Source organism: Staurois parvus, unplaced genomic scaffold, assembly GCF_062004578.1.
Source record: "Staurois parvus isolate SC_StPar_1 unplaced genomic scaffold, SC_StPar_1.0 ptg001347l, whole genome shotgun sequence".
NCBI lineage: Eukaryota > Metazoa > Chordata > Amphibia > Anura > Ranidae > Staurois > Staurois parvus.
Genome location: NW_028319143.1, coordinates 451,298 through 476,899, shown reverse-complemented (window position 1 = coordinate 476,899; position 25,602 = coordinate 451,298). Strand labels below are relative to the sequence as shown.

The following is a 25,602-nucleotide window of genomic DNA, read 5'->3' as shown; positions in this document are numbered from 1 at the left end:
TGCTTATATTTTGCTTTCCCTGGTTCTTCCTTCAACGTCATCAATGTGCTAATGACGCTTTTAAAGGATATGTTTAAAGCAGAGCTCCACCCAAAAGGAGAAGTTCCGCTTTAAGCCCTTGTCCCCCGCTCCCCATTAAGGATTGGCACCTTTGGGGAGAGGGAACGTGTACCCGAATTTGAGAGGTACGCACTCCCACTTCCGCTGCGATGGCCTAGGCGATCGGAAGCGGAAGTTGCCCCCCCCTCCCTGTAGTCTTCTGGGACACGTGACAGGTTCCAGAAGACTACGGAGCCATTCACAAAGCGCAGCGCTACTCGCACATGCTCAGTGAGCACCCGGCTGTGAAGCTGCAAGCTGTGCCCACACTAAAGATGCCGGCGCCAGGGAGAGAAGACAGCTGGTGAAACCAGCCGTGGTGAGGACACCGCTGGAGTCAGGGACAGGTAAGTGGCTGTATTTTAAAGTCAGCAGACACAGTTTTTGTAGCTGCTGACTTTTATTTTTTTTTTTGGCAGGTACATTTATTATTTTTTTGCACTGCAGTCTGAAAGGCATTGCACCCACGATTAGCAGCTGGCGGGTGCAATGCCTGGATCCTTCCTACAGTAAGTAAGCGGTCTGCCTATACTTCGTAAGGGAAGGCACTTACTGAATGGCGGGAGGAATCAATGAACTTCTAGATTGTAAGCTCCAAGGAGCAGGGCCCTCGAACCCCTCGTGTATTGTATTGTTACTGTACCGTCTCATGTACTGTCCCCCCCTTGCTACTGTACAGCGCTGAGCAAACCTTTTGGCGCTATACAAATACTATATAATAATAATAATGAATAATGAGAATGTTCATTAGCGCCCTCGCAGTTCATTGAGAACTACAAGCCATCAGCTGACGGGGGCCAACGGTAGATGTAGTTCATTCATTCACACGTGTTTGCAAATGGCAGTATATATACACTGGAATTTTTTATTAGTAATGGCGGCGATCAGCGACTTATAGCGGGACTGCGACGGGCATTCTGAAATTAGGGGAAATGACTTGATGTCACTGACATCCCCAGTGACACCAACACAGTGATCAGTACTAATAAAAAGCACTGATGCTGTACTAATGGCACTGGGCAGGAAGGGGTTAACATCTGGGGCGATCAAAGGGTTAACTGTGTGCGCTTTACACTGTAAGCACACTGCTATGCAGAGCCATACAAAGCAGTGTGCAGGAGCTGACAGGGGAGAGATCTGTGTTGTTTATACACAGCTCTCTCCCCTGCCGGTAATACTCGGGAGCAGGGGCGGACTGACCATTCAAGCACTTGGGCACTGCCCGAGGGCCCAGGGTCAGTAGGGGGCCCTATGAAATTCCCCTGGTACCTTTTTATAGGCTTTTTTGGGTGTTTTTTGAGTGTGGGCAAGGACACAGGGGCCCCATGAGTTGTCAGTCCACCCCTGCTCGGGAGATCGCCGTGTGCCGGTGGGGAATCACAGGCAGGGACCCGGTGATTGACAGCCGAGGCTGTGAATGGTGGCGCAGGTAGGGTGCACGCGTGCCCCCTACCCGTAACTGCAAAATCACGTATATTTTGATATATTTTAACGTGATTTTACGCACCCGTGCCGCCCTGGAAGCGGTTAAATAAGACCTTTGCGTTTATATTACATAATTTATTTTAGGCCCAGTGATGTCATCCCTGGTTTACTGTATTTCTCTATGCAATGCATGCAGTTCATGGCTGGTGGGAGGGGCCATCAGAGTGCTGTACATAGCTTCCCGAAAACAACACAGCACCCTGCCTCAGTACTCCTTTCAAGAGCCCTCAGTCCTGATGCAAGCAGTGGCCTGACTCTTGAGAGGGGTTATGCAAATATCAAATTATTATACAGGATTTATATATTATTATTATACAGGATTTATATATTATTATTATACAGGATTTATATATTATTATTATTATACAGGATTTATTATTATTATTATTATTATTACAGGATTTATTATTATTATACAGGATTTATTATTATTATTATTATTATACAAGATTTATATTATTATTATTATACAGGATTTATATATTATTATTATTATACAGGATTTATTATTATTATACAGGATTTATATATTATTATTATACAGGATTTATATATTATTATTATTATTATACAGGATTTATATATTACTATTTATTATTATACAGGATTTATATATTATTATTATTATACAGGATTTATATATTATTATTATAATACAGGATTTATATATTATTATTATTATACAGGATTTATATATTATTATTATTATAATACAGGATTTATATATTATTATTATACAGGATTTATATATTATTATAATTATAATACAGGATTTATATTATTATTATTATACAGGATTTATATTATTATTATTATTATTATAATACAGGATTTATATATTATTATTATACAGGATTTATATTATTATTATTATACAGGATTTATATTATTATTATACAGGATTTATATATTATTATTATTATACAGGATTTATATTATTATTATTATACAGGATTTATATATTATTATTATACAGGATTTATATATTATTATACAGGATTTATATTATTATTATTATACAGGATTTATATATTATTATACAGGATTTATATATTATTATTATTATACAGGATTTATATTATTATTATTATACAGGATTTATATATTATTATTATACAGGATTTATTATTATTATACAGATTTATATATTATTATACAGGATTTATATTATTATTATTATTATACAGGATTTATATATTATTATTATTATTATTATACAGGATTTATATATTATTATTATTATACAGGATTTATATATTATTATTATTATACAAGATTTATATTATTATTATTATTATTATACAGGATTTATATTATTATTATTATTATACAGGATTTATATATTATTATTATTATTATACAGGATTTATATTATTATTATTATTATACAGGATTTATATATTATTATTATTATACAGGATTTATATTATTATTATTATTATTATACAGGATTTATATATTATTATACAGGATTTATATTATTATTATTATTATTATACAGGATTTATATAGCGCCAACAGTTTGCTCAGCGCTTTACAAAATAAGCGCTGTAGGAGTGGGCGTTCCTAGGCAGACCCCCCTAAATCACACCCACGTGTGCTGAGCCTTCATGATTGGCAGAGCTGAAATCTGACACATAAAAGTGAAACAAAAAGAAAGCGCACCAACCTTATGCATTACCATAATTTTATTAAATTGAGAATAATAGTCACAAACAATGAAGTAAATCAGCATACAAGTCCTCAAAGGAAGTTTAGGAGTGCAGAGCCTGTGCGAGTCCCATTGTAGGGGTGGACTCTCAAAGTGCGGCTGACGCGTTTCGTAGGGGGGTCCCTTCTTCATCAGAGCTCTGGTAATGCGCAAGGCTGGTGCGCTCTCTTTTTGTTTCACTTTGCAGCACTGGTCGGGCTTCCCTAGCCTTGTTTAGAGCTGCACAACCTTCTTGGCATTGGTGGTTGAATTTGTCAAGTTGTGGTTCCATCCATCCACCCTTTCTCTGGGTCACAGAGCGCAGGAGAGGTCGTTTATGTTTCTGCTGACATAAAAGCGGCAGGCCAGGGACAGCCAGTCTGGGGAAAAAAGAGCTAGATGATGCCGGATATTCTCCGGCCAGGAAATAACAAGGTCTTTTTTTCTGACTTGCTGCAGCTTCCAATGCACACTGTGAGCTGCTCACAGCGTGCAGTGAAATCAGAGTACAGGAGAGGAACCCGTACAGATGTGCAAGACTGAAGGAAAGGCTGGAGGTCAGAGTTCCTCCCTCCTCCATCTGTTTCCATGAACCAAGCACCACCCTCTACGGCCCTCGAAGAGCCTGGCTGCACACTGTGAGCAGCTCACAGCATGCAGTGAAATCAGAGTACAGGAGAGGAACACGTACTGATGTGCAAGACTGAAGGAAAGGCTGGAGGTCAGAGTCCCTCCCTCCTCCATCTGTTTCCATGAACCAAGCAACACCCAGGACGGCCCTCGAAGAGCCTGGCTGCACTACAGGATTGGGTGACAAGGGGCCACAGACCCCACCAGAAGCAGTGTGCAAAGAGTGTAAAGTAGGGTGGACAGCACTCAATAACACAGCACCATACCTCCTAGATAACACCAGAATGGTTTTGAAACACAAACCTGCTGCCTATTTCTGAGAGCCCCACTTGGGGTTCTGAAGTAGAACCTGCACACACGTGAAGTCGCAGTGCGGTCACAGTGCGGTCACAGTGCGGTCGCAGTGCGGTCGCAGAGCGGTCACAGTGCGGTCACAGTGCGGTCACAGTGCGGTCACAGTGCGGTCGCAGAGCGGTCGCAGAGCGGTCACAGTGCGGTCACAGTGCGGTCGCAGTGCGGTCGCAGTGCGGTCGCAGTGCGGTCACAGTGCGGTCACTGCGTGGTGAACACATCACAACCACACCATTAGCTTTTTACAGTAATAAGTCCATACCGAGTTGCAAAGGGAGCGTCAGGCCCCCAGGGATCCCTTTCTGCAGATCAGCTTCTGATTGGATGGTTCCTTCCTCCATGCTGGGGAATGAAGTCTGCTCTCCCCGCACCCCCGTCTCGCTCAGCGTGGGAAGGAAGGTGCTGGCGTCCTCCTCTGCCGGAAGCTGGTACCACATCTCTGTCACCTGAGACGCAAAAAGGATGGCAGACATTAATATGCAGCAATCACTACACATTTCCAGACTTATTCACTTTTTTCTTTGAAATCTGCTACAGTCAAAAGTCGAGGAAGAGAAGAGGCAGGAGCTAGAACATGTTATATGTTGCACCCTAAATATGGGTGGAACATGTAACATGTTCCAAAAGGTGAACTTATCCTTTGACCCCTCGCCCTCCTGAGGATTCCCCCCCCCCCTTCCTGACCAGGCCATTTTTTGCGATACGGCGCTGCGTTACTTTAGCTGACAATTGCGCGGTCATGCAACCCTGCACCCACATGAAATTTACATCCTTTTTTCCCCTACAAATAGAGCTTTCTTTTGGTGATAGTTGACCGTCTGTTTGGTTTTAATTTTTTGCACAAAAAAAAAAAAAAAAAAAGGGCCGACAATTTTGAGAAAAAAAAACCCAATATTTTTGACTTTTTGCTATTAAACACGTCCAGTAAAAAAAATGTAAAAAAAAAAAAAATCACATTTCATCATAAATTTAGGCCAAAATGTATTCTGCTCCACGTCTTTGCTAAAAAAAAAAAAAAAAATCCCAATATGTGTAAATTTATTGGCAGTATATATACTGGAATTTTTCTCTTTTTTTACTAGTAACGGCGGTGATCAGCGACTTATAGCAGGACTGCAGCGGGCGTTCTGACACTGGGGGGGGGGGGGATTGGGGGGGGGCGAACTAACTTGGTGTCACTGACATCCCCAGTGACACCAATACAGTGATCAGTGCTAATAAAAAGCACTGACACTGTACTAAGGGCGCTGGGCAGGAAGGGGTTAACATCTGGGGAGATCAAAGGGTTAAATGTGTGCTGTTTCACTATTGGGGCTGTGTGTGTGTTTCATTGTAAGCACACTACTTTGTATGGCTCGGCTATGCACAGCCATACAAATCAGTGTGCAGGAGCTGACAGGGGAGAGATCTTTGTTTACATACAGTTCAGTAATACTCGGCGATAACCGGGTGCCGGCAAGTAATCACCAGCTGGGACCTAGTGATTGACAGCTGAGGCCGCAAATGGTGGCGCGGGTAGGGTGTGCGCCCCCTACCTGGAGCTGCAAAAATCACATTATATATATATATACACACACAGATACGATTTTGCGCACCCGTGCCGCCCTTTAGCAGTATTTCCGCTATAGGGCAGACGGGAAGCACTTAAAGTATAACTAAAGGCAAAATTTGGGGTTTTTTGGATAGAGTGGAGAGGGATTAGAACCCCTGTCAGGTTTATACTGCTGTCTGTGCCCCTGGTAGGGAGTCTCACCCTCTCTTGGTCCTGTTTACCATTATCACCAAAAGTGAACATAAAAGAAAATCTCACATTTTGGGTTGTCATCAGAACAGGAAGAGAGGATATCTTCCGATGGGGACACTAGTTCTGGTGACAGCCAGAGGTTAACTCACTTTAAAGGGATTTTCTCACACTTCCTGTTTTGGCTATGGGAAAGGAAGTGAAGAGAAATCTCCCCCATGGGACACAGATGGCAAAAGTAAACCTTACAGGGGTTATAACCCTTCCTTGCTCTATCCAAAAATGAAAAAAAAAAAATGTACTTTAAAACACATGTATAGCACTTCCATATCAAAATGTCAATAATAAAAGTTGAAACAAATATAACCCCTTGCCCGATCTATAAAACCTATAGGCAAGAGTCCATATTTGAAAGCGGAACCAAATACTTTAAAGAGTTGCAGCACCGGCTGCTATCAATCACAGCCAGTCAGCCAATGAGGAGAGAGGGGAGGAGGGGCCAAGCCACGACTCTGTGTGTGAATGGGCACACGGAGCAGCAGGTGTCCCCATAGCAAGCTGCTTGCTGTGGGGGCACAGAACAGGAGTGAGGGGACAGGAGATCCTGGGGGGTCCCGAAAAGAGGAGGATCCAGGCTGCTCTGTGTAAAACCACGGCACGCAGCAGGTAAGTATAGACATGTTTGTTATTTTACAAAAAAAAAAAATTGAACCTTTAGGATCGCTTTAATATTGATCAAGGGTGTTAAACTCAATTGGGATGCATCAGCATTATGGTTACCCTCAAAGGGCTGGTTGTATTTGTAAGACTAGATGTCCAGAGCAGCCCTTCCCCCCCCCCTTACATCCCAAGTACTGCATTTTAAGAAGTAAAACTACGTTAGATTAAACTGTCGCATCTTATTATTATCATCATTATACAGGTTTTATATGGCACCAACAGCTTGCTCAGCGCTCAGGATGGAGGAAGCTCTGGAGAAGTCCTGGAGACGAGCATGGGAGGAGGAGACAAGGGAGCTAGAGAGCTGGAGGTCGTGCGAGGAGAGGAGAGGACGGTTTGGGTGATATTTAGAGACAAGATTGGTGATGTAATTTGGGGCGGAGTTATAAATGGCTTTATATGTGATTGTTAATGTTTTGAATTTTATTTGCTGGGCAGTGGGAAGCCAGTGGAGGGATTGGTAGAGAGGGGTGGAGGACACTGAGTGGAGGTCAGTGGAGGGATTGGCAGAGAGGGGTGGAGGACACTGAGTGGAGGCCAGTAGAGGGAGTGGCAGAGAAGGATGGAGGACACTGAGTTGAAGCCAGTGGAGGGATTGGCAGAGAGGGGTGGAGGACGCTGAGTGGAGGCCAGTGGAGGGATTGGCAGAGAGGGGTGGAGGACACTGAATGGAAGCCAGTGGAGGGATTGGCAGAGAGGGGTGGAGGACACTGAGTGGAGGCCAGTAGAGGGAGTGGCAGAGAAGGATGGAGGACACTGAGTTGAAGCCAGTGGAGGGATTGGCAGAGAGGGGTGGAGGACACTGAGTGGAGGCCAGTAGAGGGATTGGCAGAGAGGGATAGAGGACACTGAGTGGAGGCCAGTGGAGGGATTGGCAGAGAGGGGTGGAGGACACTGAGTGGAGGCCAGTAGAGGGATTGGCAGAGAGGGATAGAGGACACTGAGTGGAGGCCAGTGGAGGGATTGGCAGAGAGGGGTGGAGGACACTGAGTGGAGACCAGTGGAGGGATTGGCAGAGAGGGGTGGAGGACACTGAGTGGAGACCAGTGGAGGGATTGGCAGAGAGGGGTGGAGGACACTGAGTGGAGGCCAGTGGAGGGATTGGCAGAGAGTGATGGCAGATATGGAGCGATTAGTAAGGTGGATGAGTCTGGCAGCAGCACTCATGAAAGACTGAAGAGGGGATAGCCTGTGATGAGGTCGGCCAATGAGGAGGGAGTTACAATAGTCAAGGCGAGAGATAACAAGGGAGGGAATAAGTTGCTTAGTGGTTTCCGAGGTTATTATGTAACCTTATTGGCGAGTCGAGCGGCCTGTGGAGGCTGCTTATTCAGCAGGTGATCATACTGGCTGGACACTTCGAGGTCTAAATGAGGAATGTGAATGCATAAAGCGGTGCTTGAAATAGAACAAATAACAGGCCATCTACCGATGAAAGAAAATACAACTGCGAAAGGTTTAATAAGAAATTACCCCACGCAACGCCCGGCATTATACCGTCAAAGCAGAACAAAGACCCTGAAAACCTGTCATTTTTCAACGAGCGGATTACATTAATCTGTAATAACAGGAAGTCAGAGTGAAGTATTTATCACTGGATCCAACATATTGATTAGAACACAAGAGACCGCCGCAATTCACAGCGCCTAATCGTCTTAGGATTACATAAAAAGGGGAATGTCAAAAATCTAAGACAAAAGCCCGGGTGACATCGGCGCCTGTGTCATTGAACATATTTTAATTAAAAATCCATCTCCATACTTTTTATTATTTTTGTTCTTCACTCAAGTGTCCTACAATCAGCGCGGTCCATGTCAGAGTCGGATCATCTATCCTTTGTGTGACTATTTTTAGACGCTCGTTAGCGTAAGGAGTAAAATCGGGGGGCTGATTTCTTTTTTTTTTCTGTATGACATAACCGTCTCATTCTATGTTAGGAAAACACAGCCTCAGCTGCCAAGAGTCTTTCAGAGTTTTAATCAAATATTGCTAATGAGTCATTGGGAAGAACACAAGAGGCAGGCAACGCGGCATCGCCAAGAATGTCAAAGAGCAAATCATTAATAACTTGTTTTTGAATTTTTGTTTTTGAGATAGACGGGACCGCATCCATCTCTGGAAGATGACACATGGAGAAAGCGTAGAAAAACGTGAAAGCAGAATTGCACCGGATGTCAGCTTGGAGGGGGAAGGGAAGATACTAGAAAGGCTTCAGTTACCAAATATTGCGGTTATCCAGTACTAGAAAGTCACTCCACCCAAAAGGATATTGAGCCTCAGAGCTTTGAAGTGAGGAACACCAATGGTGATGAAGGTGGGATGGCTAAGATACGACTTTGGCTGCATTGCCAAAAATGTCAAAGAGCAAATCATTAATAACTTGTTTTTGAATTTTGTTTTTGAGGTAGACGGGACCGCATCCATCTCTGGAAGATGACACATGGAGAAAGAGTAGGAAATGTAGGGGGGAGGGAAGATATTAGAAAGGCCTCAGTTACCAAATATTGTGCTCATCCAGTACTAGAAAGTCACTCCACACAAAAGGGATATTGAGCATCAGAGCTTTCAGTGAGCAACACCAATGGTGATGAAGGTGGGATGGCCAAGATACAACTTTGGCTGCATCACCAAGAATGTCAAAGAGCAAATCATTAATATTTTGTTTTTGAGGTAGACAGGACCACATCCATCTCTGGAAGATGACACATGGAGAAAGAGTAGGAAATGTAGATGGGAGGGAAGATATTAGAAAGGCCTCAGTTATCAAATATTGCGGTTATCCAGTACTAGAAAGTCAGTCCACACAAAAGGGATATTGGGCCTCAGAGCTTTGCAGTGAGGAACACCAATGGTGATGAAGGTGGGATGGCTAAAATACAACTGGCTGCATCACCAAGAATGTCAAAGAGCAAAACATATATATTTGTTTTTGAGGTAGACGGGACCGCATCCATCTCCGAAAGATGACACATGAAGAAAGCGTAGGAAACATGAAAGCAGAATTACACCGGATGTCAGCTTGGAGGTGGAAGGGAAGATACTAGAAAGGCCTCAGTTACCAAATATTGTGGACATCCGGTACTAGAAAGTCAATCCACACAAAAGGGATATTGAGCCTTACAGCTTTGCAGTGAGGAACACCAATGGTGATGAAGGTGGGATGGCTAAGATACGACTTTGGCTGCATCACCAAGAATGTCAAAGAGCAAATCATTAACTTGTTTTTGAAGTAGACGGGACCACATCCATCTCTGGAAGATGACACATGGAGAAAGCGTAGGAAACGTGAAAGCAGAATTGCACCAGATGTCAGCTTGGACGGAGAAGGGAAGATATTAGAAAGGCCTCAGTTACCAAATATTGTGGACATCTGGTACTAGAAAGTCAGTCCACGCAAAAGGGACATTGGGCCTCAGAGCTTTGCAGTGAGGAACACCAATGTGATGAAATTGGGATGGCCAAGATACAACTTTGGCTGCATCACCAAGAATGTCAAAGAGCAAATCATTAATATTTTGTTTTTGAGGTAGACAGGACCACATCCATCTCTGGAAGATGACACATGGAGAAAGCGTAGGAAAAGTGTGGGGGGGGGAGGGAAGATATTAGAAAGGCATCAGTTACCAAATATTGCGGTCATCCGGTACTAGAAAATCAGTCCACCCAAAAGGATATTGAGCCTCAGAGCTTTGAAGTGAGGAACACCAATGGTGATGAAGGTGGGATGGCTAAAATACAACTGGCTGCATCACCAAGAATGTCAAAGAGCAAATCATTAATATTTTGTTTTTGAGGTAGACGGGACCACATCCATCTCTGGAAGATGACACATGGAGAAAGCGTAGGAAACGTGAAAGCAGTATTGCACCGGATGTCAGCTTGGGGGGGGGAAGGGAAGATACTAGAAAGGCCTCAGTTACCAAATATTGTGGTTATGCAATACTAGAAAGTCAGTCCACCCAAAAGGGATATTGGGCCTCAGAGCTTTGCAGTGAGGAACATCAATGGTGATGAAGGTGGGATGGCTAAGATACGACTTTGGCTGCATCGCCAAGAATGTTCAAGAGCAAATCATTAATAACTTGTTTTTGAATTTCGTTTTTGAGGTAGACGGGAGCACATCCATCTCTGGAAGATGACACATTGAGAAAGAGTAGGAAACATAGGGGGAGGGAAGATATTAGAAAGGCCTCAGTTACCAAATATTGCGGTCATCCGGTACTAGAAAGTCAGTCCACCTAAAAGGGATATTGAGCCTCAGAGCTTTGCAGTGAGGAACACCAATGGTGATGAAGGTGGGATGGCTAAAATACAACTGGCTGCATCACCAAGAATGTCAAAGAGCAAATCATTAATATTTTGTTTTTGAGGTAGACGGGACCGCATCCATCTCTGGAAGATGACACATGGAGAAAGCGTGGGAAACGTGAAAGCAGAATTGCACCGGATGTCAGTTCGGGGGGAGATATTAGAAAGGCCTCAGCTATCAAATATTGCGGTCATCCGGTACTAGAATGTCAGCCCACCCAAAAGGGATATTGAGCCACAGAGCTTTGCAGTGAGGAACACCAATGGTGATGAAGGTGGGATGGCCAAGATACGACTTTGGCTGCATCGCCAAGAATGTTTAAGAGCAAATCATTAATAACTTGTTTTTGAATGTTGGTTTTTGAGGTAGATGGGACCGCATCCATCTCTGGAAGATGACACATGGAGAAAGCGCAGGAAACGTGAAAGCAGTATTGCACTGGATGTCAGCTTGGAGGGGGAAGGGAAGATACTAGAAAAGCCTCAGTTATGAAATATTGTGGTCAGCAGGTACTAGAAAGTCAGCCCAACAAAAAGGAATATTGAGCCTCAGAGCTTTGCAGTGAGGAACACCAATGGTGATGAAGGTAGGATGGCTAAGATATGACTTTGGCTGCATCACCAAGAATGTCAAAGAGCAAATCATTAATATTTTGTTTTTGAGGTACACGGGACCACATCCATCTCTGGAAGATGACACATGGAGAAAGCGTAGGAAACGTGGGGGGAGGGAAGATATTAGAAAGGCCTCAGTTATCAAATATTGCGGTCATCAGGTACTAGAAAGTCAGTCCACCCAAAAGGATATTGAGCCTCAGAGCTTTAAAGTGAGGAAAACCAATGTGATGAAGGTGGGATGGCTAAAATACAACTGGCTGCATCACCAAGAATGTCAAAGAGCAAATCATTAATATTTTGTTTTTGAGGTAGACGGGACCGCATCCATCTCTGGAAGATGACACATGGAGAAAGTGTAGAAAACGTGAAAGCAGAATTACACCGGATGTCAGCTTGGAGGGGGAAGGGAAGATACTAGAAAGGCCTCAGTTACCAAATATTGTGGTCAGCCGGTACTAGAAAGTCAGTCCAACAAAAAGGAATATTGAGCCTCAGAGCTTTACAGTGAGGAACACCAATGGTGATGAAGGTGGGATGGCTAAGATACGACTTTGGCTACATCGCCAAGATTGTCAAAGAGCAAATCATTAATAACTTGTTTTTGCGGTAGACGGGACCACATCCATCTCTGGAACATGACACATGGAGAAAGGTAAGGAAACGTGAAAGCAGAATTGCACCGGATGCTAGCTTGGGATGGGGAAGATATTAGAAACACCTCAGTTACCAAATATTGTGGTCATCCGGTAGTAGAAAGTCAGTCCACCCCAAAGGGATATTGAGCCTCAGAGCTTTGCAGTGAGGAACACCAATGGTGATGAAGTTGGGATCGCTAAGATACAACTTTGGAGTTGAATGTTTCCTGTTGGAAATTGCAGTAATCCATATTTTGCTTTACAAAGATTTTATTGGGTTTTTTAGTTTTTACAAAATAATGTACACAGAACAGTGCATGAAGAAGAGCAAGGCAAAGTATAGTACAGCACAGGCAGGTAGGTGATAACAAATCCATCTATACGTGTAAGCAATACTCAACAATTCAGTGCTGGGGTAAAAGAGCCTGGTAAGTATACAGATCTAGCATCACCATAACCCGTGAGGTCATCCTGTAGGAGTGTGCAATACCTATATAGGAACTCTTGCCTCAACATATGTGGAGAAACAGGGAAAGGAGCGGATGCCCGAAAAAGGGATATAGCACCAGAGAAGGATGAAGAGGTGAGAAACAGCCACCTGTGATCTCTATCGGCATGTAGAGTAGAGAAAAGAGGAATAAAAGATGGCAGGGAAGAGGGAGCATACCTGGGGTCTGGGGGAGGGGGGGTATTAAAGAAGGGAACAGGGAAGAGTTCCCATTTGATCCAATCCACTGCACTACTCTAATCCAGACCGTGAAAGCAGTCATATAGATAGCAAGGAATGGTTCAGGCCTAGATGATCATTAAAGGCAAGCCACAGGTTCAAGATCCTCAGGAACTTAGCGTGGGTGTCTGTAAGGATAGATGTGTTTCTCATGAGCCATGATTCCTATGAGCTGTTGTTTGACTGCAGTAAAGTTAAGACACAGCTGGCGCCAGGTTCTGGCCAATGCCTGTCGAGCTTCCAGGAAGACAAACCCCACCGGCTTCCTGTGTGTCTTGGTCGAGGACGGGATAGATTTACGCAACAAAGCTTCCCAACTGTCTCGCTCCAATGAAACATGTAGGACAGAGCTGATCCATGAGTAAACCTGGGTCCAAAACTGCAGGGCCTTTGGGCAAGACCACCAGATGAAAAAAAAGTGCCAGGTGCCCTGCATCCGCAAAAGCAGGAGAGGGAAGCAGAGAGGACAAATTTGGCTACTTGTACCACAGTCATATATTAATGGTAAAGTAGTTCATAGATGTTCTCCTGAGCAAAGATGTTGTGAGAACACCTAGAGGAGTCAAGCCAAATTTGGTTCCAGGCGAATTGGTCCAGAGTTTTGCCAAGATCAACTTCCCATTTTGTACGGTAACATAGAATACCAGGTTTCCATATTTTGAATGTATTACTTTTATCTCAGCCTGAGTCATAGAGAAAACTATTAAGGCCCAAATCCAGGAAACTTGAACATTCTTCCTTGCAGTGGGGATGTGGCCACATTGCAAGAATAAGCTATCTTCTCCCCCATGCTCCCGACCGACTAAGGTCCTGACCAGGGATGAGCTCAGGCTTGTTTGGATCCTAGTCCAAATGCATCTGAGCTATCCCACCAGAAAGCTGTCAAAGCACCCCACCAATCATGAGTGGCGAAGGCATTCACCACCCCCAGGGTGTGGCTGCAGGGTGGGGAATACAGCTGCCAGGGATGCAGTGGCAGTGTCCTGACAGGATAGCTCAGGTGAGTTTGGATTAGGATCCAAACCTACCCCAGTTCATCCCTAGTCCTGATGTTATAAAACCCTGCATTGGATGTGAAGCTGCTGAGGGACAGTCCACCACTGGAGCATAGGGGAATGCCAGAGGAAAGGAGGATCAGGTAAGTAAACATGATTTTACACTCCCATAGACACTGAAAGGGAGAACTTTCAGATTTCTCAGTGTAGGGATGGGTTGACCTAAAGCCTAAACTTTGAGTAGGGTATGATATAACCCCTGTGAAGCAGGGGCGGACTGACCATTTGGAAACTCAGGCACTGTCCGAGGGCCCGGGGTCAGTAGGGGGCCCCATGAGATGCCCCTGGTACCTTTTTCATAGGCTTTTTTTGAGTTTGGGGAAGAACACAGAGGCCCCATGATCCCCTATTGCCCGGGGCCCCCATGAGTTCTCAGTCCGCCGCTGCTGTGAAGTTTTTATTTTTGTTCTCCTTTGCTGTCTATCCTGTAAACTCAACAAGAAGTGAGAAGAATCTCTCCAACTTGAGGTAAGTTCCCTCTTAGAGAGTTATCACCAGAACAAGTGTCCACATTTGAAGTTTCTACTCTAAAACGTTAGTTCTGGTGGCAACTCAAAATTTGGGATTTTCCCTTACTTTCAGTTCTGGTTAGAGTAGTTAAATATAGAGTGTAAATGACCATAATGAAGGACACAGAAAGCATTACAAACCTAACAAGGTATTCTAACTCTTCTCTACTCTATCCAAGACAAAAAATAAGTTCATGCTTCTGGGTTCAAAATCACCACCTCTGCGAAACGTAAAGTGAAGTCACCCCTTGACACAAATCATGATGGCGCCGGCTGGAAGTGCAACACCGGAAGTGATGCAAACACAGAAAGTGACGCGATCGGCCTCCCAGGAGCAAGCCGCTGCCATCTTGGTCCATCCAAATGCTTTGCCCAGAGGTCTCGGACAGCAAGGAGCAAGAGCCTGGGGGAAGAAAGTGATAGCACCTTTTGCCTATTCGCCACTGCTGCACTGAGGAAACCATCTTAGGGGAGGCTATCCAGAGATGCTTGCAGCTGGGAGGGGGGGGGAAGGTGGTTGCTTACCCATCTACTGAGAGCAAAACCTCAGCCTAAAAGAAGGAATCCCAGGGGAAGGTCCTCCTTTTGCCCCTGTTCTGGACTGCCTAGCCTCCCAAGAGGCCTACAGAGGCAGCCTGACAGGGAAACCCTTGCAACAAGCATAGAGACCTGGTAGAAGATAACAAATGCGGGCTGAGCCTGTTGGTCTGGAGGAAATACGAGAACTGAGGCATGGCGATGTGTCAACTTTCTATAATGGCGGACATTGTGTTTCCTGTTTTAGGTGGGAGGAGCCCTCTCAGATGCTGCCCTGGAAGATGACATGAGAAAGTTTACTTTTAGATATAACTTGAGCTACTGAGCTCTGCAAACAGGCTTACAACATAACAGAAGATGGAGAACATGCAAGAAAAAGCCCACCGCTCTACCAGATGGCCAAAAGTTTGATAACAAGCCACCAAAGAAGCTAAAATCCTTATGAGAACTCTTGGAATTCTGGAACTCTTGTTCTGGCTCTGACTCTATGAAGGAAAATTATTTCTCAGCATGCTGGAAATGTTGCCTTAAAAGGGATATATTGAATCCCTTTGTAATTTTTTAACAGCCTCTCCAGCCAGTGGTTTTGGTAGATTTTGGTAGGGTCTGGGAGCCGTGTTAAGGACCAAATATAGTATCACTATGAACAGTGTTGGCTTCTTTGCAGAAGGAACCAGAACTGACCTGAAACAGCTAGAAGACCTCCATCTAAGAAAAAATTTTGAAAAATCATTTTACTGGGCCACAGATCCATTGCAAACACTGCCTCTAAAAGTGGAACTTGTTTGCTTTTTTTCCACCTTTAAGATTGCAAAAAGATTTTTCTCTTGAATACATTCCTTATTCCCAGCGCTACAACAGATGGCAGTCCCCCACTTCAGGCACCCAACTGCTCCACCTCCTCCACATTGGGAGCCGCTCTACTCATGGTTCTTCTTAGCCGAAATCACCTATATTGTTCACAGACCAGCACAGTACAAGCTCTTTGGAATGAAACTCTCTCTATTATTAAGTTCTTCAAAGTGAAATACTCTCTATGATAAATCGGTTCGAATGAAACGCGTTCTACAATTAAAGTGAACTTCCAGTGAAAATAATAAAAAAAAAATAGACACTTACCTGTCCCTTGATCCCATGGTGTCCTCCCTGCAGCCCGTTTCACCAGGCATCCTGTGTTCCTGGCACCGGCATCTTCAGTGTGGGCACCCAGCTGTGACAGCTTGCAGCTTCACAGCAGGGGTGCTCACTGTGCATGCAGCACTGTGCTTTGTGAATGGTTCCATAGTCTTCTGGGACCTATCACATGTGCCAGAAGACTACGGGGAGGGAGGAGGATGACAACGGGTACCTGTCAATTTCGGGTACCCAATCCCCAAAGGTGCCAAACCTTAGCGGGGAGCGGGGGACCAGTCCTTAAAGCGGAAATTTCCCTTTTGGGTGGAGCGCCGCTTTAACAAGTCTGTGTGTTATTTGCTGTGAACAAAAAAATGAGTTCTGGGACCTCTACTTCATGTGTGTCTTCCACTTCCTTGGATCTTAAGCCTGATATGGTCTTCCGCAGACTCCATGTTCCAACATTCAGTGGATCTTGTCTTCTGGGCTCACAGTACTCCTGAACTGAGCACCGTTCGGATGTCACTGCAAGTGCAGCTCATCTAAGAGGAAGGACTGCCACTGAGAAAGAAGGACCGACCCCACCACAGAGAAAGAAGGACCGACCCCACCACAGAGAAAGAAGAAGGACCGTCCCCACCACAGAGAAAGAAGGACCGTCCTCACCACAGAGAAAGAAGGACCGTCCCCACCACAGAGGAAGAAGGATTGTCACCGGCACTGAGGAAGAAGTGAAAGGACTGTCACTGCCGCCGAGGAAGAAGTGGAAGGACTGTCACCGCCACCGAGGAAGAAGTGGAAGGACTGTCACCGCCACCGAGGAAGAAGTGGAAGGACTGTCACCGCCACCGAGGAAGAAGTGGAAGGACTGTCACCGCCACCGAGGAAGAAGTGGAAGGACTGTCACCGCCACCGAGGAAGTAGTGGAAGGACTGTCTCCGCCACCGAGGAAGAAGAAGGACTGCCACTACCAGTAAGGAAGAAGAAGGACCTACCTAAAGATAACCAGAAAAAAGTATGTATATTCTGTTTTTTTATTTTCATACAAATCCTGAGGTGGGGGAGGGCAAGCTGTAGTTCCACTTTAATGAAGCCACTGGATCAGCATGACAGCCAGAATAACTGAAGATGAGGCAACCACTCCTTTCCTTAGAACAGGTTTACTTTAGGAAGACAGGGGTTCATGTATCTCAGCCAGGAATCCCTGCGTGTCCTGGAAATGGGAACAATGAGGCTGGTCGCTGGGATACAGCAAGAGCAAGAGGTCGGCCCAGATAAGGTCCCTGTGGACAGTACAGTCCCTGTGGGTTAATTAACTGGCAGAGAGCATGAAAACAACCATAAATTAGACAAAAGGCAACGCTCCTCTGTGCTAATCACCTACACCAGGCTACGGGTGCAACTTCTTTCAGAGGACGTGTATTGCACCATGTACAATGATCTGCTCCTTGCATGTATGACTCCTCAGACCTGTACCCCGCCATGACAAATACAGTGACTTCTACTATCACCCCAGGAATGACAGGAGGTCACCCCAAACTGTCCGAGAGACATAATGTGCTCTGATCTCATCCACACTGTCCTATCACTGCCATACACATCATATCACATCTACAGGAAACACCAATATTATAGAAGGTCCTCATGGAAGGTACTCATAGAAGACCCTCCCGGAAGGCACCTCACGGAAGGCACCTCATGGAAGGCACCTCACGGAAGACCCTCCCAGAAGGCACCTCACGGAAGACCCTCCCGGAAGGCACCTCACGGAAGGCATCTCACGGAAGACCCTCACGGAAGGCACCTCCCGGAAGGCACCTCAGGGAAGGCGCCTCACGGAAGGCGCCTCACGGAAGGCACCTCACGGAAGACATCTCACGGAAGGCACCTCACGGAAGACCCTCCCGGAAGGCACCTCACGGAAGACACCTCACGGAAGACACCTCACGGAAGGCACCTCACAAAAGACCCTCCCGGAAGGCACCTCACAGGAGACCCTCACGGAAGGCACCTCACGGAAGACCCTCCCGGAAGGCACCTCACGGAAGACATCTCACGGAAGACCTTCACAGAACACCCTTAAGGAAGACCCTCATAGATTGACAGGTGTCAGAACAAAAACACAAATGTATACAGAGAAGTAAACACTGATCTCTATATACACAGTGAGGACTTTCCTTACATTGTACCTTTCTCCCTCCCCCTATAAACACATTATTACATTGTATAGTCTCCCTACACATTGATGCATTGTATCCCCCCCCCATATCCCTATATATATACACACTGATACATTGTATATTCCCCCTACACACTGATACATTGTATCTCTCTCATATATACACACATTGTATATCTCCCTTACCTCCTCTCCTCCTTCCGCCTCCTCCATCTCTGTCTCTCCCCGGGCTCTCTTTCTCCTTGCGCCTGCGCACTGTCCTCCCGGCTCCCTCCTCTACTCTCCCGCCGCCTGTTACTAGGGACGCGGCCCAGAGTCCGAGCGGGAACCAGGGAGGGAGTGGAACGGCGCCATCTGCTGGAACACCGACATACTGCATGAGCCTATTCATCTACAGGCGAGCGGACACTGCTTGCCACAGCGACATCTGCTGGAAATTCGCTATAGTGCACGAAGCTTTTCCTCTTCCGGGAGACCCGAGGCTGCCATCTGCTGGATGTAGGAGATACTGCACGAGTTGGATACCATTTATGGGGCGTTCTAAGACAGCGACATCTGCTGGAATCATGACACGCCGCAACTAGTAACACTGCGCTAGAGAGAGCAGCACAGCGGCCCCTGCTGGACATTATATATGATGGGCGTGATATAGCAGTGACACATGATGAAGCACCTTAAAGGGCCAGTACAGTATTAGGGAAAAGGAATGTTCATTGCCTATTGCAGGTTTGGTTTATCTGGATTACTTTAAGCCTAATATACAGGAAAAGGGAGAAAACCACACTTGGGCTGATGGCAGCCAGCTAGTTTATACTATAATAGAGCAGAAGCTCAGCCTGTTAAGGACAATATTACATTATTTATTGCAGGTACATATATAGAGCTGTCAGTTTATGCATATATATATATATATACACATTGTACATTCACATCAGTCCCTAACCCTCAAGGGGCGTACAATCTAAGGTCCCTAACTCACAAATACACATACTAGGGATAATTTAGACAGGAGCCAATTAACCTACCAGCATTTCTTTGGAGTGTGGGAGGAAACTGGAGTACCTGGAGGAAACCCACACAGGCACAGGGAGAACATGCAAACTCCAGGCAGGTGGTATCATGGTTGGGATTTGAACTGATGACCCTAGTACTGCCAGGCGGAAGTGCAAACCATTTATCCACTGTGCTGCCCCGTCTTGCTGACTGTGGCTCCTATTATTAACCCCTTCCCGCCGACATCACACAAATATGCGGCCGCACGGAACTTGGCTTTTTTTCCGTGGGGCCGCATATTTACGTACACCTCTTTGTGCTGGGAGCGCGCCGCTCGGCGCACTCCCAGCACTGAGACCGCGGTGTCACTGAGAGCTCCGAGTCCTGTTCTAACGATCCCGGGTCACATAATTGCTGTGATAGCCTCTGATTGGCTATCACAGTGATCAGTCACTGTACAGCCCGGCCCCCTTGTTTTTTTTCTCTCTCTATGAATGGAGAAGAGAGATACATTGTATTTCTCTAACTCCTGGCATAGAGAGAAACAAAAAAATTTTGTTTAAAAAATAAACAAAAAAAATAAATATTAAAAAATAAAATAAAAAATAAAGAAAAATACCTAGATCAAGGTTTGATCTAGTTCAGTGCCAGGGTTAGTGTTTAGGTCAAGGTCAGGGTCAAAGGTCAGGATTTAAAAAAAAAAATTGGTGGCAGTGTGTTTTAGGTAAAAAAAAAAAGACAAAAACAAAATGCGCACTATTGTTTCTGGGCTGTACTCCGGGTACAAACAACAAATAACATACACATATATGGTATCGCTGCGATCGCCAAGAGCCGGAGAATTTATTTTGGGTTGTCCTTTGGTGGTAGGTTATGGCAGTAACAAGAAACACACAGCTAAATAAAAAAATATATATTTTTTTTACTATTTTGGGCCAGTTTTCCTTTGATAATAAAAAAAAATCAGGAGATATCCATTACCATTTACCACCAAATGAAAGCCCAATTTATCCTGAAATAAACGCTGTATAATCCACCTGGATGTACGAAGTAGTTGTGATGATATGTACGGTTTTACTAACACAGGTCAAAGTTGTAAAATTGTGCTTAGGCATTTAGATTTGTTTTCCCCTCAGGCGGGAAGGGGTTAAGTACATTGAAGGACCAGACCTTCTATCCTAGGCAGAGGCGTCCCTAGGGTTGGTGTCACCTGGTGCGATAACACTTGGTGACACCCCCTCCGACAATCCCCGCAGGATGAATCGGATCTGTGGATTGAGCATAATGGATCGGATTCCGATCCATTATGCTCCCCAATCCGCAGATCCGATCCATCCTGCGGGGATCGTCGGCTTGCTTTACAACTTACCTTTTCATGGAGCGGGTCCGGTGTCCCCCCGTGCGTTAGGTGTCACCCGGTGCGGCGCGCACCCACGTACCTGCCTAGGGATGCCACTGATCCTATGTAAAATCGTTGGCAGGTATTTGTGTTCATTCCTATTCTGATCTATAGACTGATATAGCATGATGCCGCGCCTTAAAGGGTCAATCCACGTGGGCGGGATTTTTGGTTCGGTGGGCGTCATTTGTTTTGATTGACACGGATCTCCATGCGGCATGATGTGGTTGATGATGATTTTATATTGTTGGACTTTTTTTTTTTTTAAATAAAGGTCTTGTTGAAAAGCGGTGTGTCTGTATTTACTTTTTACAATTTTTTTTTTTTTTTTGTGAAGAAGCAGTAGTATGTACCCTTTACTCATTCCTCTGGGAAGAGGGGAGGAGTTTCTGTGTGCCCCTTCATTTTAAAGGGGGGCTTTCAGATACCAATAAGCCTCAGGAGAGGAAGGTTTTGTCCAAAAAAAATGCTAAACGCGGCAAAAACGCGTGTAAACGCGGCTAAAACACTAGCCGTGTTCAGCGCTTGGGTGTTTATCCGTGTCAATGGAAAATACTCCGGCCAATCAAATGAATAAACGTCCAAGCACAAAACCAGGGGTGGGCCTACAGCTGTTGGTGAACTACAAGTCCCATCATGCCTCTGCCTTTGGGAGTCATGCTTGTAACTGTCAGTTTTGCAATGCCTCATGGGACTTGTAGTTCTACAACAGCTGGAGGGTCACAGTTGCCCACCCCTGCACTAAACGCATGTAAGCGCGGCTAAACACTAGCTGTGTTTAGCACTTGCGTTTTTATCCATGTCAATGGAAAATACTCCGGCCAATCAAATTAATAAACGTCCAAGCACTAAACGCGGTAGCGCGTTTGCACGCGTTTTTGCTGCGTTTTGCTTTTTTTTTTTTTTTTGCTGCCAGGAGAGTTTAACAATTAGGTGGGTTCATTGTAGTGCTCTGGCCTGAGCTGATTGGAGGGAAGAGACACCCCTCCCCCCCTCCACAGGGTTCACAGGAACAGAAATGAGGCTGTCAATCTACTGGAGGTCCCTCCCCTGTCACCATTTAACTTTTGGTGTCAGGAAGACTTGTCAGATGTGACTCATGCTGATAGCAGAAGAACAAAACAGCAGAAAGAAACGACTCTTAGTGCTCTGGTCTGAGACAAGTACACACTATAGAGGGATGTGCTTTGCTCATGTTTCATGTCTGAGCTTTACAACTGCTTTAATCTACTGGAGGTCCCTCCCCTGTCACCATTTAATGCTTGGTGTCAGGAAAACGTATCAGAAGTGACTCATGCCGATAGCAGAAGAACAAAACAGCAGAAAGAAATGACGCTTAGTGCTCTGGACTGAGCTGATTGGAGGGAAGAGACACCCCTCCCCCCCTCCACATGGTTCACAGGAACAGAACTGAGGCTGTCAATCTACTGGAGGTCCCTACCCTGTCACCATTTAACTCTTGGTGTCAGGAAAACGTGTCAGAAGTGACTCATGCTGATAGCAGAGGAACAAAGCAGCACACAGACATGTCACTTAGTGCTCTGGACTGAGGCAAGTACACACTATAGAGGAATGTGCTTTGCTCATATTTCATGTCTGAGCTTTACAACCGCTTTAATCTACTGGAGGTCCCTCCCCTGTCACCATTTAACTATTGGTGTCAGGAAGATATATCAGAAGTAACTCATGCTGATAGCAGAGGAACAAAGCAGCAGACAGACATGACACTTAGTGTTCTGGACTGAGCTGACTGGAGGGAAGAGACACCCCCCCCCCCCCACAGGGTTCACAGGAACAGAACTGAGGCTGTCAATCTACTGGAGGTCCCTCCCCTGTCACCATTTAACTCTTGGTGTCAGGAAAACTTGTCAGAAGTGACTCATGCCGATAGCAGAGGAGCAAAGCAGCAGAAAGAAATGACGCTTAGTGCTCTGGACTGAGGCAAGTACACACTATAGAGGGATGTGCTTTGCTCATATTTCACGTCTGAGCTTTACAACTGCTTTAATCTACTGGAGGTCCCTCCCCTGTCACCAGTTAACTCTTGGTGTCAGGAAAACGTGTCAGAAGTAACTCATGCCAATAGCAAAGGAACAAAGCAGCATACAAACATGACACTTAGTTCTCTGGACTGAGACAAGTACACACTACAGAGGGATGTGCTTTGCTCATATTTCATGTCTGAGCTTTACAACCGCATTAACGAAAAACCTTCGATCTCCTTAACTGCGATCGCTCTGGCCCTTCTGGATTGTATACCACAGAGAATGAAGTCTTCCTGTCCAAACCACCCCCATCCCCCCCTCCCATCATGTTTTCACAAGTGCCTGGGCTGCGTAATTCCTCCGAAATAATTCCTGAAATCTCTGGATTTAGCGGCGGCCCGTGAAGTGACTCACTTGTAGTGTAATCTCCCCATTTACATCTGTAAGGCGCCTTTGTCTGTTGTCGGAATAATTAGACCCGATGAATATTTATCGAAGCTCTACCACTTCTGAGAGATTTGATTATTTGCCCCGCTCGGCTCTGAATGGCGAGGAGGTGGAGTGCGCAATTTTTTGTTTTATTTTGTCTGATTGTTAAACAACACAAAGAATTGTCTGTTGGAGAGCAGAGTTAAAAAAAACAAATATTTTAAATATTTCCATTATTGTATGAAATGTGTGACACCAATGATACCCGCTGGAAAAGCGGAGGATGGACGCTGACGTCCGGGAAATGCGAACTGCCTCGCAGTCCTACCAGTCCCTCTGATACGGTGATACAGAGCAAGTATACAGATATGAGCAGTGTGTTAGTGCCTGGCTGGGACAGTCCCAAATCCTGGACCTCAGTCCTGGGTATGCTGCAGGGTAGGTGCCCTCTGTCTATCACTGGCATGGTGCCTATGGGGACCTCTAGTGGCTCCTATAGAACCTACACTGCCTATCCCAGTGGTTCTGGACCTATCCTAGTCTTTTCATCATCCAATCATGTATAAGCAAAAACTTCCGAGAACTTCCATCATCCAATCATGTGCAAGCAAAAACGTCCGAGAACTTCAAGAACTTCCATCATCCAATCACGTGCAAGCAAAAACTTCCGAGAACTTCAAGAACTTCCCTCATCCAATCATGTGCAAGCAAAAACTTCCGAGAACTTCAAGAACTTCCCTCATCCAATCATGTGCAAGCAAAAACTTCCGAGAACTTCAAGAACTTCCCTCATCCAATCATGTGCAAGCAAAAACTTCCAGGAACTTCAAGAACTTCCATCATCCAATCACGTGCAAGCAAAAACTTCCGAGAACTTCAAGAACTTCCATCATCCAATCACGTGCAAGCAAAAACTTCCGAGAACTTCAAGAACTTCCATCATCCAATCAGGTGCAAGCAAAAACGTCCGAGAACTTCAAGAACTTCCCTCATCCAATCACGTGCAAGCAAAAACTTCCGAGAACTTCAAGAACTTCCATCATCCAATCATGTGCAAGCTAAAACTTCAGAGAACTTCAAGAACTTCCCTCATCCAATCATGTGCAAGCAAAAACTTCCAGGAACTTCAAGAACTTCCATCATCCAATCACGTGCAAGCAAAAACTTCCGAGAACTTCAAGAACTTCCATCATCCAATCAGGTGCAAGCAAAAACTTCCGAGAACTTCAGGAACTTCCATCATCCAATCACGTGCAAGCAAAAACTTCCAGGAACTTCAAGAACTTCCATCATCCAATCACGTGCAAGCAAAAACTTCCGAGAACTTCAAGAACTTCCATCATCCAATCATGTGCAAGCAAAAACTTCCGAGAATTTCAAGAACTTCCATCATCCAATCACGTGCAAGCAAAAACTTCCGAGAACTTCAAGAACTTCCATCATCCAATCACGTGCACGCAAAGACTTCAGAGAACTTCAAGAACTTCCATCATCCAATCATGTGCAAGCAAAAACTTCCAAGAACTTCAGGAACTTCCATCATCCAATTATGTGCAAGCAAAAACTTCCAAGAACTTCAAGAATTTCCATCATCCAATCACGTGCAAGCAAAAACTTCCGAGAACTTCAAGAACTTCCATCATCCAATCACGTGCAAGCAAAATCGTCCGAGAACTTCAAGAACTTCCATCATCCAATCACGTGCAAGCAAAAACTTCCGAGAACTTCAAGAACTTCCATCATCCAATCACGTGCAAGCAAAAACTTCCGAGAACTTCAAGAACTTCCATCATCCAATCACGTGCAAGCAAAAACTTCCGAGAACTTCAAGAACTTCCATCATCCAATCACGTGCAAGCAAAAACTTCCGAGAACTTCAAGAACTTCCATCATCCAATCACGTGCAAGCAAAAACTTCCGAGAACTTCAAGAACTTCCATCATCCAATCACATGCAAGCAAAAACTTCTGAGAACTTCAAGAACTTCCCTCATCCAATCGCGTGCAAGCAAAAACTTCCGAGAACTTCAAGAACTTCCATCATCCAATCACATGCAAGCAAAAACTTCTGAGAACTTCAAGAACTTCCCTCATCCAATCACGTGCAAGCAAAATCGTCCGAGAACTTCAAGAACTTCCATCATCCAATCACGTGCAAGCAAAAACTTCCGAGAACTTCAAGAACTTCCATCATCCAATCACGTGCAAGCAAAAACTTCCGAGAACTTCAAGAACTTCCATCATCCAATCATGTGCAAGAAAAAACTTCCGAGAACTTCAAGAACTTCCATCATCCAATCATGTGCAAGCAAAAACTTCCGAGAACTTCAAGAACTTCCATCATCCAATCACGTGCAAGCAAAAACTTCCGAGAACTTCAAGAACTTCCATCATCCAATC

General features: G+C 44.9%; 1 protein-coding gene across 1 annotated transcript in view; it reads right to left on the bottom strand.

Moving 5' to 3' along the window:
• Nucleotides 1-18,620, bottom strand: part of ALMS1 (ALMS1 centrosome and basal body associated protein) — an 88,607-nt gene extending 69,987 nt beyond the window's left edge. The window contains exons 1-2 of the mRNA XM_089661502.1: nt 18,584-18,620; nt 4,518-4,701 (exon numbers count right to left, since the gene is read on the bottom strand). Coding sequence (XP_089517628.1) covers nt 4,518-4,701; nt 18,584-18,610 — 211 coding nt within the window. The 5' untranslated portion in view covers nt 18,611-18,620. The remainder of the gene's footprint in view (nt 1-4,517; nt 4,702-18,583) is intronic.
• Between the last annotated feature and the right edge of the window lie 6,982 nt (nt 18,621-25,602).